This window comes from Pimephales promelas, chromosome 6 (assembly GCF_988280905.1).
Source record: "Pimephales promelas chromosome 6, fPimPro1.hap1.1, whole genome shotgun sequence".
Classification (NCBI taxonomy): Eukaryota; Metazoa; Chordata; class Actinopteri; order Cypriniformes; family Leuciscidae; genus Pimephales; species Pimephales promelas.
The window spans coordinates 3,855,266-3,872,250 of NC_142774.1; the positions used below are offsets into that span (position 1 = coordinate 3,855,266).

The 16,985-nt window shown below is 37.8% G+C and overlaps 1 protein-coding gene across 1 annotated transcript; it reads left to right on the plus strand.

Moving 5' to 3' along the window:
- Positions 1–43: 43 nt before the first annotated feature.
- capn9 (calpain 9) lies at positions 44–16,771 on the plus strand. Its single transcript, XM_039685385.2, has 20 exons — positions 44–408; positions 6,247–6,316; positions 6,426–6,544; positions 7,356–7,489; positions 7,569–7,737; positions 7,824–7,907; positions 8,144–8,229; positions 8,869–8,946; positions 9,025–9,185; positions 10,973–11,130; positions 12,241–12,449; positions 13,122–13,158; positions 13,291–13,371; positions 13,793–13,850; positions 13,943–14,007; positions 14,173–14,241; positions 14,334–14,412; positions 15,435–15,551; positions 15,748–15,806; positions 15,962–16,771. Exons 1-20 carry the CDS (start codon positions 202–204, stop codon positions 15,986–15,988), a joined length of 2,067 nt encoding a protein of 688 aa, XP_039541319.2. The 5' UTR covers positions 44–201; the 3' UTR covers positions 15,989–16,771.
- Positions 16,772–16,985: the final 214 nt, after the last annotated feature.

Here is a 16,985-nt window from a genome sequence, read left to right on the forward strand (position 1 = left end):
AACGCCGTAGTGTAGTGATCCGCCTCCTCACACACAGGCGTGGCTGCTTTCACCCTAACCAGTTTCTGCTCTGATGGGTGTGACGCCAACCTGACAAGCCTGTCCACTGGCCAGTGTGGCTGAATATCTCTCACACACACACTCGCAGCTCCGGTAGAGCGTCACTCGTGTCCTGTCTGAGGTTTTAGAGCTGATTTGAAGATGCCCTACATTGTGAATCCGCCGAGCGGCTCTGGGCAGGCGACCCTGGTGGAGAGCACGCAGGCGGACGGGAGGACGTATGAGCAGATCCGGCAGGAGTGTTTGCGGAAGGGGAAGTTGTTCGAGGATCCAGATTTCCCTGCCGTGGAAGACTCGCTCTTCTTCAGCCAGAGGGTCCCGGTTAACTTTGAATGGAAGAGGCCGGGGGTAAGCGAGCACTTCATGACACTTGGGGAAGGTTCCTCTGGAAATTTGAGGTGATGCATCTTGGGTGTGTTTAAATGGGATATTTGATGCACTTGTTCACTGTAAGATCGAACAAGAATTGTCCACCCACACAAAACGAGACCCCAATCACATCACAAATCAGATGGAGCAAGATTGAATGAAGCAATTAGCCTAAATGGGTTTTTACTTCCATTTCCACCATGGCATTACATTGTTTAGAGCATAAGAAACAAACGGAGGGGAAAAAATTATTATATATAGAAAGAAAATAACATTTTATTTATGTTATGCTATGTTTTCTGTAGTGGACACCAGCAGTCGAATGTGTAGGCAAAAAAAAGGGATTTTTAAAAAAAATTCTGTAATCAATTTTTAAGTTTCAGGATTTTTTTTTTTTTTTTTTTACCAAACTTTGTGTAAAGACGATCAACAATGTTATGAAAGATATAGTGGAATGAATTGATTGCTTCATGCAATATGTGGGTAAAATGGGTTTTCCCATTCAATACAGCGTCTCTAATTTGCATATTAATGTGTTAAATGTAATGAAACAGTGTAATATTGGGAACCTTTTCATAATAATAATTTCTAATATTTCATATGACTATTTATATATAATTTCTTTCACTATTTACTGTCCCCAAAATGCCTGATAAGCATGTTTTATTAGCCTTTTTCTCTACAGTGGAGATGTAGGAAATCAAGGCCCTGTTTTGTAACAGAAAGTCATATTTTGATTGGAAACAAGATTTGAAAATGAGTCTGATTTAAATAATTACAAAATATTATCATATTCCATGATGAGAGAGCTAAATTTGATCACTAAATTAAAGGAGAACTCCGGCGAACAATGAACCTTTGGTCTAATAAAACATCAGTACATCAACCGTTCTGTGAGATTTGTTTTCATGATAATCGAATGTAAAGAGTTTTATCTCTAAACTGTTGAGCGTATAATGTAATGGGGGGCATTGACTAAGTAAAAAGAAATCGCTAGTTTATACCACTAACAAGGCTTAAAATAGCCCCACACTAACGCAGTAACATAACTTAACTTTGTAACTTTAACTTTGTAAGTGTACAGACCGTTTAATAAGAAGATACTTTATGAAGACACTTCATAAAACAGACAGGAGCCATCTTAAAAAATAGTCTCGATAAGTCAAACCACGAACGTCGTGCTGAGTGATCTGAACTGAATGAAGTTCAGCGAACTTCTGAACTAGATGAACGGGGTTCGGGGATCGACTTATCGAGACTATTTTTTAAGATGGCTCCCGTATAACTTACACGAAGTGAACTGTCTTCATAAAGTATATTCTTATTAAACGGTCTGTACACTTACAAAGTTTTCAATGTTTCGTTTTGCACGTAGGGACCCTCATTATGTTACTGTGTGAGTGTGGGGCCTTTTTGAGCCTTGTTAGTGGTATAAACTAGCGATTTCTTTTTACTTTGTCAATGCCCCCCATTACTAGCATTATAGGCCTACCGTACGCTAAACTTTTTTTAGAGATAAAACTCTTTACATTCGATTATCATGAAAAGATCTCAGAGAACGATTGACTAGGTACCGATGTTTTATTAGACCAAGGTTCATTGTTCGCCGGAGTTCTCCTTTAATGTCAGCCATTTTTAAAGACCGAGGAGGAGAGTTGTCCTCGTGAAACCTCCATGAATTTGGCATCTCTAAAACTGACGTTTTTGGTGTCAGAGAAATTCATTCAAATATAATGTCCACTACTGTGGACAAAAGTGTGTTCATGGGTCCCAGCCAGGAGCTGAGCATAACCATTCTATGTGGACACATGTGTGGAACTGTCAAATTGTTAAATTTTCCTCAATACTAAAGTAGAGGATGAAATGCTGAATAAATAGTTTAGCATTTCCATCCATGTATAGATGTTAGGTGAATGAATGGGAGTGGTTTTTACAGTTTGTAATTAGTAGCTGAATTCCTGTCGTGATTGTTATGGCAGACAACTGATATAATGGTGCATGCACTTCACATGTTTTTCACTTTACAAACTTCACTGAAACATTCTTAGATTCACCCAAAATGGTTCTTCTATGGCATTCCTGTGAAAACCCCCTTTAGGAACTGTTTGTGCATCTTGGCTCATGATGGTTTTGGGAAACGCAGCCCAGGTTGTCAATTTTATGAACACACCAGTTCTGTAGTTCCTGATATTTCACTTTCCTTTGAGAGTAACACAACAAAAAGATGGGCATATTTGTGCATGAAATACATTTATGAAGTAGGCATTGGCGACGGATGCCATGAAACAGGTCAGGAATGCGGGTCGAATGTAAGCATGCATGGAACGCACAGTGTTTATTTGGTGTTGATTGTTGAAATATTTAGAGGATCCTGGTTTTATTTAGCTGGAAGCTAAATGGGCTGAGTTATAAGTGGTTATGACAAAATGATGTATGGGACACCATTCTTGGCAACATGTCACTTCACATTTGATATAAGATGATCCACACCTCTTTCGGGACCTCTGAATGAAACTACAGTACAGTACAACTGCATTTCATTGCAGGGTGTTCCCGCAGAGCGAGCGTGAAGAGTGTGGGCTTGAGTTATGTGAACACACCTCACACAGGCATCATGGGCGTTCACACATCTCCCTCAGTCAAACGATTCATTAGTAACTGCTGGTCATGTGATGTGTTGGAACTTCTGGAAATGTCTGGTAAAAGTAGCTTAAAGTTTAACAGCCAGAGTTGATGGGAGCAAAGTTCACTGTTTTGAACACAACCTACACTGACCTTTTCTTTCTCAAAATACTTCTAAAAATGTTTGGATAAATGGATGGGTAGATAGACAGACAGACAGATAGATAGATAGATGGATGGGTAGATAGATAGATAGATAGATAGATAGATAGATAGATAGATAGATAGATAGATAGATAGATAGATAGATAGATAGACGGATGGATGGATGCATGCATGGATGGACTGGTAGATAGATGGATGGATGGGTAGATGGATGGATGGATGGATGGATAGACGGATGGATGGATGGGTAGATGGACAGATGGATGGATGGGTAGATAGACAGACAACATGGATGGACTGGTAGATAGATGAATGGATGGATGGACTGGTAGATAGACAGACGGATGGATGGATGGATGGGTAGATGGACAGACAGATGGATGGAGGGGTAGATAGACAGTCAAGATGGATGGACTGGTAGATAGATGGATGGATGGATGGGTAGATAGACGGAGGGACAGGTAGACAGGCAGACGGATGGATGGACTGGTAGATAGACAGATGGATGGATGGATGGGTAGATAGACAGAGGGACAGGTAGACAGACAGACGGACGGAAGGATGGGTGGGTTCATAGTAGTGGTGCAACGGATCATCACTGATCCGTGATCCGTTCGGATCAATGTCTTCGGTTCGGCACACACGTGATCCGCGGATTGATTATGAAAAAAAAAAAAAAACGTGCGCATGTTGTTCAGTCAACGCACAGCTTCGTCATAGCGAGCGGAGGAACGGAGAAGCTTGAACGCCCCGCGTCATTTCAGGGCTCCAGACCAGACTGCGACCAAAATTTGAGAGTGTGCGACTGAATTTTACATCCAGTCGCACATGTGCGACCAGTAAATTTGCCACACGTTAAACGCATGGTAAAGCGGTGCGTCAATGAATCCGTGACAAGAATAGCGCGCGTAAACATCTGTGGGAGGGAGACGGAGACAAATATCACAACCTGATGTGCGTCTGAGCAATCAGCGATCTATCGACTCGTTAGTCGTTACCTAGCAGCGAATGCAAACAAAATGAAAGTGGAACGAAAATACGCTAGCATTTATGATTAGGACCGTGGTCGGAGCAGCAGCAGCGATCCATTGACAAAATAAAGCCCCGAACTTGCCAGTCGCGGGCCGATCTCGCTCACGCAACACTGTTACTAGCAGATCCAGTGAAGAAATCCATTGAATTCGCCTAAGAATTAATATCAACACCACGAGATCCAGTGAGAAACACTCCGATTCGGCGCAGGTTTCTGTTATAAACCATATCAGATCAAACAGAGCTGACGTGGAAACCAGGAGAAACACTTATAGAAGGCTCTCAGTCCACAAATCAGCCTATGATAATGTGTAAGAAATAGTCAAATGCTTACAAGTAGCCTACTACACATCTTTTCCCAGCACTTCAATAATATCATAAATAAATGTTTTATTTTTTTGAATTTTTTATGTGATTACCAACACATTTTTTTTGTTTATCCTTTAAAGATTGTCCTAAAATGAAAAAAGTACGATGATATTTTCACTACTTTTATTAATTGATATTAAGACATTATAAATGATAATAACTAAGTTAATTTCATCTACACCCTAAATTAAGCTTAGTGATTTATTGTCAGCCCCAGTGCTACCAGAATTTTTTATTTATTATTATTTTTTTTTTGTAGAACTTGCTGTGAGTTCTCATTTGAGGTGATGCTGCCTTCAACTTTCAGTCTGGAACCCTGTGAAGTTAAAATAAAACAGAATATCATAATGTTAAGTCTATTTATTATTAAAGAATTTGTCAGTAGGCTATTACAGTTATTTTGGGGGAATTTTTTTTTTTTTTTTTTTTTTTTTTTGCTGATCCGAAAAATGATCCGATCCGTGACCCTGATCCGAGAAACGATCCGATCCGTGAGTTTTTTGATCCGTTGCACCCCTAGTTCATAGATAGATGGGTGGGTGGGTATATAGATGGACAGATGGATGGGTGGGTATATAGGCAGACAGATGGATGGATGGGTGGGTAGATAGACAGACAGATGGATGGATGGGTGGGTAGATAGACAGTTGGATGGATGGATGAAAAGGTAAGCAGACAGATGGATGGATGGTTGGGTACATAGATAGACGGATGGATGGGTAGATAGACGACGGATGGATGGACGGATGGATGGATGGATGGACAAGTAGATAGACAAACGGATGGATGAATGGTTGGGTATATAGATAGACAGCTGGATGGGTAGATAGACAAATGGATGGATGGACGGGTAGACAGACAAACAGATGGATGGATGGATGGATGGATGGATGGGTAGATAGACAGTTGGATGGATGGATGAAAAGGTAAACAGACAGATGGATGGATGGTTGGGTATATAGATAGACGGATGGATGGGTAGATAGACGACGGATGGATGGACGGATGGATGGATGGACAAGTAGATAGACAAATGGATGGATGAATAGTTGTGTATATAGATAGACAGCTGGATGGGTAGATAGACAAAAGGATGGATGGATGGATGGACGGGTAGACAGACAAACAAATGGATGGATGGATGGGTAGATGGACAAACAGATGGATGGATGGATGGATGGAGGGGTAGATAGTCAAACGGATGGATGGATGGATGGATGGGTAGATAGACAAATGGATGGATGGATGGGTAGATAGACAAATGGATGGATGAATAGTTGGGTATATAGATAGACAGCTGGATGGATAGATAGACAAAAGGATGGATGGATGGACGGGTAGACAGACAAACAAATGGATGGATGGGTAGATAGACAAACAGATGGATGGATGGATGGATGGATGGATGGAGGAGGAGATAGACAAACGGATGGATGGATGGAGGGGTAGATAGACAAACGGATGAATGGATGGATGGGTAGATAGACAAATGGATGGATAGATGGATGGGTAGATAGACAAATGGATGGATAGATGGATGGGTAGATAGACAAATGGATGGATAGATGGATGGGTGTTATTAGATTTGATCAATTGATTGATATTTTTCTCTGATCCGTTCAAATTCAGGAAATCTGCAAAAACCCACAATTCATCACAGGAGGAGCCACCAGGACGGACATCTGTCAGGGGCAGCTGGGTATGCCTTCCTCATTGATTCTTCAAAACACCTTCAATGACCAGAGAATGTCCATGCATTATGCATAATATACGAGTATATATTCAGTAATATATCATATCCTTCACAGGAGACTGCTGGCTGTTGGCAGCGATCGCCTCCCTGACCCTCCATGAGGAGACGCTGAAGAGGGTCGTCCCACATGACCAGGGCTTTGATCGCGGATATGCCGGTATCTTCCACTTCCAGGTGAGTCTCACTCGCTGATAGGGGAGTAACAATATCGTATAAGCATATTCGTCTAAAATAATCCTGTGTTTTCAGCTTCAGAATCATGAATATTGTTATTCTGGTGTCTCTATTGTCCCGTGCTTTGGGTTTCCAGCACCAAGTCCAAGATATTCATTTACACCCCTAATGAATCACCAAATTTAGCGTTCTAATCAACAATACATTATTGTAAACTTTTGTCAAATGTCTCAGTATCGCGTTCAGTATTGCGATACGCATCGAATCGTGTCATGAGGGTATCGTTACACCCCTACTCACTGACGCTCTACAGAGTGCCAAACATTCGATAATTGTCGTATTTGTATGGTCATTTTGACCTTCGTACGATGAATATTGAAAAAATTCCTACAATGTACGATATTTTCAGACTTTTGATTGATATAATCATAGGGCTTCTCTACTCATTGATCTAGCTGTGGATTGTACGTCTACCGTCGCGATTGTGAGGAGAACGTGAACTTGGCGATACGCATGTCTTCCATTTATTTCTTCTCGGCCAATCAGCTTTGAGAATGACTCTCTCTCACAAGCAAAAGTTAACGTTCCTTTTAACGCTCCTTAGGTCAGTTGTTTACAAGCTGAGGTCATGAAGTAATTTCCAGGTCGTGTCAAAACGTTGTTGGTCTAGATAACCAACTAGATTTGACTCGTGTACGATGATTTTCTTACAAATACTGTACGATAAGCTTCTGGTGCGATACTTGAACATATCCAATCTGGAAACACCAACAAAGGCCTTGAACCCTAATCAAACTCGCCTTGTTCACAGTTCTGGCAGCATAATAAATGGATGGATGTGGTGGTGGATGACAGACTCCCGTGTGTGAGGAACAAGCTGATGTTCGTCCACTCCGCCGACCAAACCGAGTTCTGGAGTGCGCTTCTGGAGAAGGCATATGCCAAGTATGCGCATTAGCTCACAAAACAAAATGTCAAATCTAAGTTTTGAGATGTCAAACTCATTCCTGTGTGTCTCTCTCAGACTGAACGGCAGCTATGAATCCCTGAAAGGTGGAAGCACCATGGAGGCGATGGAGGACTTCACCGGTGGCGTGGGCGAGATGTACGAGACGAAGAGCGCCCCGAACAACCTCTTCACCGTCCTCAAGAAAGCGGTGGAGAGAGGGTCCATGCTCGGATGCTCCATCGATGTAAGCCAAGCTTTGCTGGATTCAAAGTGAGATTTATAACCTAGTCCCTTCCCGATTTCCAGATGTTTGTGTTTTCATGTCGCTAGATCACAAGTTCTGCTGAATCCGAAGCCCAAACCTCTACTGGTCTGGTTAAAGGACACGCTTACTCCATCACTGGAGTTGAAGAGGTAAACACAGAAACTCGCGATTAATCGCGATCCAAAATAAAAGTTTGTGTTTACATAATATTTGTGTATAATTAGTTTGTATATATGCATGTATATACAATTTATAATTCTTAAATATATCCACAAACTTTTATTTTGTAGGCGATTAATCGCGATTAATCGTCGCCCTGCACTTCTTTTCTTATTTGGGCTCAGATTCACCGTTTTCCTCTCTCTGTTTTGTCTCGTCTCTTCAGGTCAACTACAGAGGAGCGAAGGTCCAGCTGATCCGTGTCCGAAACCCCTGGGGTCAGGTGGAGTGGAACGGGCCCTGGAGTGACAAGTAAGCAACCATGACGACATAGTCCGTTTAGGAAATATTATATTCAAAAAACATCTTAGAGAACAGTCTTGTTGTGTCATATATCGCTGCAAAGGTCTAGTAGAAAGCAATATGCCTATTTTCACAATGTGAAAAAAATGTGTTATTGCATGAAAAAATATGGAAACATTTTATTATTCAACAGTACTTTTGAGTTACTGCACACTGGACACGGGTCTCTGAACAGCTTAAAGGGATACTCCACTTTTTTGGGAAATAGGCTCATTTTGCCACTCCCCCAGAGTTAAAAAGTTGGGTTTTACCGTTTTTAAATGTATATAATATCAGTAAGCAGACAGTTTCTGGTCTCATTGACTTCCATAGTAGGAAAAAAAATATACTATGGAAGTCAATGAGACCAGAAACTGTCTGGTTACTGATATTCTTCTAAATATAAAAAAAAATTGGCTGAATGGATTCGAAAATGGTAAAACTCAACTGTTTAACTCTGGGGGAGTGGTAAAATGAGCCTATTTCCAAAAAAAGTGGAGTATCCCTTTAATGGTTTGCTGATACATGCATTTAAATTCTTTTATAATCACATCTATAAATAAATACTTTGCATTTGTACTGTAAGTGCTCCAAATCTTGTATTTTTAGCTCTAGGGAATGGAGCAACATTGACAGCGCAGAGAAGAATCGATTGCTACACAATTCCCTGGAAGACGGAGAGTTCTGGTACGTACGGCCCACCGGTCCAGTTCACAGCTGATGTCAGACCTGCGGTGCTAATTTGAATGACTTGTCGTGTTGCAGGATGGAGTTTGAAGACTTCAAATCCAACTACGATAAGATCGAGATCTGTAACCTGACTGCAGACTCTCTCTCAGATGACGTTGCGAAGAAGTGGGAGGTGAATCTGTTTGAGGGCAACTGGATCAGGGGCTCCACCGCTGGCGGCTGCAGGAACTACATCGGTCAGTCTCACGTTGCCAAATTAGCGTCGATTTCATCATAAAAGTACGAATGTTTATTAGGGGTGTAACGATACCCTCATGTCACGATTCGATACATATATCACGATACTATCATGATATCACGATATATTATCCAAGACATATGGTAAAAGATTAACAAAAAATGCGCTGTTGATTAAAATGCTAAATGTGTAATTACATTGTGGCTGTAAATGAATATCTTCACTGTAAAAAAAAATATATGTTAAATTTATGGGAAAAAAAAAATTCCTGTTAAAAAATTTTCCTGTTGAAAATACGGTAGCGACATTTTAGGTTTTAACGGTATTTAATTTTACAGCAATAAACCGTATTTCCTTATCTGATATAATGTTAATTTACTGACCTTTTGAAGTATCGGTATCTGTTTTGCTCCATTGACAGCCAATAATCACAGCAGTGAAGAGTCACATGAGCTCTTCCACAAGAAAATTAATACTAATATTTAGAAGCTGCACAGTGTCATTCACACAAACATTAAAAACCATAATTGTAACATGTTGAAATGTAAAAAATGCAATAAGCATTCATTTAACAACATTAAATGTAACATAAAACCCTAATGTACATAACTGATTAGAAAAAAACTAAAACAGTAAAAAAAAAAAACAAACATTAAATGTGAAGTGTCATGTTGCAGAGAATTGTGGGAATGTCAATTTACATTTTTTCACTGTAAATTATACGATGACTTGTTCTTTTTCACTTCCAAAAACTGTAAATTTAATGGTATTTTACAGTAAAATTACATTAAATACCATTATATACCATACATCACAGTTATTTACCGTATATAGTAAGGAAACTTTCTGTTAACCAATTAACAGTTGTTCACTGTAGCATTTTTACAGTCTTTTACCGTTAAAATCACGATCATTTTTTACTTGGTTCTGCAAACCCAATGCATGGGACAATAGTGACACAAATATTCATGATTCTGAAGCTGAAAATACAGAATTATTTTAGACGAATATTGCACTCTTTCACTGACTAGATATATTTAAAATAATGTAGGACACTTTTTAATGGTAACATTAGATCAGGACCCAATTGCATTATTAAACATTATATTCAACATTATATACAGTAGTTTGATGTAGTACTGACACCAAAACTCTGTAAACTTGATTTTTTTTCTTAAACCGAAATTTCCATTTTGAACTATACACAATACAGATTGTGACTATCCACGATACATATTGTTGCAGTTTTGTATTGGCATATATATAGTGACACGATATATTGTTACACCCCTAATGTTTATCAATGCTATCATTTATACATGATAGAGCCCGACCGATAAAGAATTTTGAAGGCCGATACCGATACAAACATTTTGGGTTTTAAAATCCGATATATCGGCCGATATTTTCTTTATTTATTTGAAACTGGACATGATAGTCACAAATTTTGTCATGCTTATTTGAGTTAAGAGAACTGATGGGGATGTTCTTTTAATTGTTATTCAAGCAATGTCTCGTGACCAACTCAACAAGTGTTGCCAACAGGGACGGTGTAGAGTGCCCTCTGGTGGACAAACTATACAACTCCAACACTCATGACATGGTTCAAGCGTGTTTCGTCCGTTTTTATTTTATTTTTTAAATATTAATTTATCGACCATTATAACTGCCGATACCGATAGTTTGGAAAATGCCTAATATCGGCCGATAATATCGGTCTGGCTCTAATACATGATAGTTTCTTTAGCATTACATTTGCATTCCTTTCGATGTTGATCTTCTCAGACACCTTCTGGACAAACCCGCAGTTTAAGCTCCGCCTGAAAGAGCCAGATGATGGCGATAAGCTGTGTAGCGTGATCGTGGCCCTGTTGCAGAAGAACCGCCGCCGCCTCAGGAAGGAAGGGCTTGACATGGAAACCGTCGGCTTTGCCATTTACGAGGTAAAAGAGAGATCAAATGCTGTAGATTAGCACTGCACGATTAATCGCGATTTACAGATTATGAAATCGCAAAGGATGTGATTATTTTCTATGCGATGTACGGCTCAGTAAACGCTGCTCCGTTTGCGAGTTTGAGTCACTAATAACATGCATTTGAAAAAGCAACACACGTCAAACATCTTTCCAAACATGAGAAGCATTTATGAACCTCTTATCCCACATAAGATAACATTTAATTACATGGTTTACTCCAAACTCACTTACAAATCTTAGTTTTGAGACTTAGTTTTTTCATAACAACAGTTGACCTCATCCTTCTGTGAGATGATGCGGCTTCATACACAAAAAAGGCAGTCGTGTTTATTAGTCATGCTTAAAGCTGCAGTCCGCAGTTTTTCCTCTTTGTCGCCATCTCTGTTCGAAATCCGCAATTGCAGTCATTCGCGGGCTGGTTATGTATTTTCTTAAATATGTATTTTGGATAATTTTTAACCCAAAAAAGCTACGGACTGCAGCTTTCATTAATCAAAGCGTTTCAATCTTATGTTTATTCAGCTATTTTTTCATTTATTTAATTTATTTTTTTTATTGCAAAAACACAGTACAAATCACATCACAAAAAATTAACAAAATATACAGTACAATATACAGAAATATACAGATATATAAAGAAAAAAAGGACCATATGTTGACAGTTTTAATTGCCTTTTTGTTGTTGGAGCCAGAAATCAGCTTAATATAATGTACAACTTCGTTGAAAAAAAAAGTACAAAGTTAGGTTTTTTAGCACTGAATTTACATTTATGAATATGAAATTTCGCCAAAATAATTAACAAATTTATGTTTATTCAGCTACAGCGGTAGGGATTTTCCTGGAATGACGTTGCGTTATTGTACTTCTGCGGGGCATGTTTGGCGTGTTGTGTGTGTGAGCGCCCTCTGGTGTTCAGATAGAGCAGCATTTACTACCGATCAGCCGAGCTGAGCATACAATAATCGCAGCCTTTGCCAAAATCGCTTGTGGTGTCGTTGCGATTAATCGTGCAGCGCTAGTGTAGATGAGCTTCTTGTAGTGCTTCTGGCTCATCTGCTCCTTTACTGTACCCACAGGCTCCTGATGATCAAGACCACCAGGGGAAGGACTTTTTCCGCTACAATGGGTCTAAAGCGCGGAGCCGTAGCTACGTCAACATGAGGGAGGTGTCCGAGCGCTTCCGACTCCCGCCTGGGAATTACCTGGTGGTTCCCACCACCTTCCAGCCGCACAAGGAGGCCGACTTCCTGATCCGGATCTTCTCTGAGAAGAAAGCGGCAGCTGTGTAAGTCTATCCAACCTACTGGTTTTTATCTCTGAGCTGGTGTGGGTGAGTGGAGGCGGGGCTCATTTGCATATTAATAGAACCGCGCGTATACTAAATGAGACAAGGGTGTCAAGTTACGTTCAAGATATTTTAAGGGGATGAAGATTTTTTCAAGGAAAAAACTTTTAAATGTATGTTTTAGGGTTTCATGACCTTTTAAAATTAAAAATGCAGTTTGTTAGATACTAGTTACGTTTCACATTAAATCAGCAGACCCAACCCACTCTTCAGCTGAATCAGATTTAGTATATACTGACAATAAACAAACAAAAAAAAATGTATGTAGCCTAACTATAACAGGGTTTGTACAAGGTGCTTAAAGTGCTTGAATTTGACGTTTTGAAATGTAAGTCCTTGAATTGCATTTACAGGGTCTGCACAAAACCTGCTATAATGAGCTATTCATTTAAGATTATGGGTTTTTGCTTTAGTGCATTTTCCTAAAATAAAATAACATTTCCTGTGGGAAACTGAATCATATCTTAGGTCATATCTTACATTTATCATTATTGTCACTGTCAGTAAGATGGTCGACATAAGTGAAATAGTTCCTTAATGCAAATTATATTCATTTATTAATGTATTTTTACAGCACATAACTGTATAATGTAATCCGTTTTGTATTTGCAGTGAGATGGGAAACACCATTCAAGCAGATCTGCCAGAAGTGAGTCAATTGGTTCATGCCTTGGTTTATTTCTGTGTTTTTGTGCACATGGAAAAAAGACTCAAATACAGTTTAGTTGTCAATAGTGCTTATGTTGTATGTTAAGTGTATGTTTCTGTCTGTTTTTTGAAGCCACCGAAGCCAAACCCACCTGAGGAAGAGACCGATGAGGAGAAGGGCCTGAGGAGACTTTTCGAACAGATCGCCGGATCGGTAAGACACGGAAAACTATACGGAAGCTTGTTTTTTTCCGCTACAGAAAAAATAAATAAATAAATACTCACGCATATTGTGATGGTGAGATAAAAAGTCATAAGTTATTAATCTTCCATCGAAAAATCAGGGTTTCCCAAAGGAATCAAATGCAGATGATGAAAAACTTTAAATCGAAACAACTAATACATTTTAAACAATCTAAAACTAATGAATTAATAAAAAGATGAAATATAGTAGCCTATGTGACCATTAACCACGAACATGTGTTGTTACATTTTTGTAATATTAATTCTTTAAGGTTTTAGGTCAAATGTGTGAATCCTTACGCAGAGAGTTCTGTGGCGATAGTGTGTTGGCATTGCACGCGCGCCCTCGTGTGGTCACAGTGTGTTTTACACTCTCGCCATTGTGTCTGTAGGATAAAGCCATCAGCGCCAGAGAACTGCAGCATGTGCTGGACAGTGTCCTGAGCAGGAGTGAGTCTGTCACCATATTCAAGCTTTTTAATCTGCATTCGGTGATAAACATGAATGCTAACAACAGGTCATGTCACCCTGTCTCTCTGCAGGAAAAGAGGTGAAGTTTGATGGTCTGACCCTCAACACTTGCCACAGCATCATCAACCTGATGGACGTATCCTCTCATGTCTTATTATTAGTCGAATAATTAAACGTAACTAATCCACTGGTGTCCCAAGATTAATGACATGAACTGACATGTAAACTTGTGAAAAAACTGTCATCAAGTATGGTATAGGGATTATAATGTTGTGTCTCAGTTTTCCTGAACCGAGTGCAGGTGGATGGCTCGGGAATGCTGGAGTTCTCGGAGTTCAAAATCTTCTGGGATAAGCTGAAGAAATGGATCGTGAGTACCCGAATCAATCAATCACTCGTCGGTTTATCATGAGTTGGCATTTGTCTCAGAATCAGAGAAAGCTGTGTCCTGTGCTGTTGCAGATGCTGTTCCTGTCGTATGACACGGATCGTTCAGGACGCATGTCTTCCTACGAGCTCCGCACCGCTCTCAACTCTGCCGGTAAACACACCTGATGATCAACTAGAACAGGGCCATCTAAAATATAGTTATTTAGAAATGTGTTTTAGACCAGGGTTTTTTTTTTTATCTTTTAGATGCAACAGACTCCAAAATATGTTCATTCAAATTAATACAAATTTATATTATAAATATTTCCAAAAATTATTCGGAAAATTAAAGCACTCTTCTGTTAAATGCATTATTTATTTGCATTTTTTGCTCGTTTATACTTGTTTTTATGTTAATTGAATTTTTATTTATCTATTAAATGTATTTTTTAAATAAATAATTTAAAAGATTTATTATAATTATTTGTTTTATATATATATATATATATATATATATATAAACAAATAATTATAATTCATACAAATTTTATTTAAAAATATATTTAATTTAATAGATAAATAAAAAATATTAAATGCATTATTTATTTACTTGTTTTTTATGTTAATCAAATTTTTATTTATCTATTAAATTTAATTTATTGCAAAATAATAAAAAAGTATTATAGTTATTTATTTTAATATATATATATATATATATATATATATATATATATATATATATACATTAAACAAATAATTATTATACATAAAAAAATATAAAAAAATTAAATTAAAGAAAAAATTAAATGCATTATTTGCTCCTTTATTTAATTGTTAACTATAATCAATTTTTTATTTATCTATTAAATTTAATTTATTGTTAAGTAATTAATTAAAAAAATTATTTAATAGATAAAAATTTTATTAACATAAAAACAAGAAAATAAACGAGCAAATAATGCAAATAAATAATGCATTTAATATTTATTTTTTTTATTTATCTATTAAATTTGATTCATTTTTAAAAATATATATATATATATATATATTATATATAATATTATATATATTTATATAAATATATATATATATATATATATAATGCTGGTTTTTCTGCTTTCTAAACATTACATTTCTTGGCCCTCCTTTTTGAAAACCCCTGATTTAGACCTTGTTTGTGTTTTCTTCATTCAGGGATGCAGTTGAACAATAAGATTTTGCAGTTGGTGGGTCTGCGGTTCGCAGATGAGAATTATCAGATTGATTTTGATGATTACCTGACGTGCATCGTGCGTCTGGAGAACATGTTCAGTAAGTGCATTTACATGACGCTCTTAGACTCAATCATACTAGAAGTTTCATTGCTGATGTTTCACTGTAACATCAGCAATGTGTAAGCAAGCATTTGTTCTGTGCCTGTGTGATTTTTTTTAAAAATTATATTTAGTATATTCCATAACATGTGGACAAAAGCTGAGCACTTAAACACAGATGTCATTTGTTACAGGAGTTTTCCAAGCCTTTGACAGCAAAAAGACAGGAGTGATCAGCCTGAACATCCAACAGGTAACGCACTGTTTTATAGTAAATGTATAAAATGCAAAACATTAATTTATTTTGCAATAGTTTCTATAATATGTCTAGAATATAAGGAGGTAAAGCATGAAAACTCACATACGTCTTATTGAGTAGTTTCCTCATTTGTCTTCATTTCTTTACAGTTCTTGATGTTATCCATGAACGTCTGAGGATTCAGCAGGAACAGTATGATGGACGGGAGTGTTGTTACTGAACAGTTCTACACACACACACACACACACACACACACACACACACACACACACACACACACACACACACACAGGGTCTTTCCCATTGCTATACTGACTATAAACTCATGTGAACGTTTTACTCTTGATTATTTTGTGACCAAAGTCTATGATTTGAGGCATATTCTCTCTATGGATTTTGCAAGAAATTGTGATAATTGCACGATGTTGCATTGTTCACAGAGCTGCTGAACCGCCAAGGTTTTATCTCGAAAGGTGCATGCATAATATAAAAAAATCAGGGCTATAAAAGAATAAAAACTTCAATAAAAATGACTGTGGCTTTTGTTATTGACAAGCTGTGACAGAGCAACCAATCATTGAAATATGTTAATTATACAAATAATAAATTGTTTCATATTAAACAAGGCCCATGCATTCTGTCAGTGAACCATCACCAGGAAAAAACAATTATTTAACTAAATGTGTAATGCATTCCTGGTTAACCCTTGTGTTATGTGGCAGGTCAATTTGACCCATTTTGATTTTTGAGTTGTCGGAAATACTGGTTTGTTTTTTCTTGACATTTTGTGACTTTTTCTTTTTTAGGGTCAGGAACATGCATACAAAGTTTGAATATACGGTGATTTGTTTTGACATGTACACACATCATTTTACGTGATGTTTGTGGGTCATTTTAACCTGTTTGAATGTTTTAATGCAACTTGCACAGACCCAAAATAATAAAGTTTCTTGGTTATATTTTGTCATATTAGTAGTTTTTTACAACCTTATGAAACCAAAAAGGAGCTTTTTCCCACATATATAATATCTGGTCAACCACAGATTTATTCAGGCTATCTGAAATACTATTTATCCTATGTTTTCTTAAGATTTAGTGACTTTTCCCCATTTAGGGTCATCATCATGCATCCAAAGTTTCAAAACGCAGATGTGAAATGTGCATGCATTCATT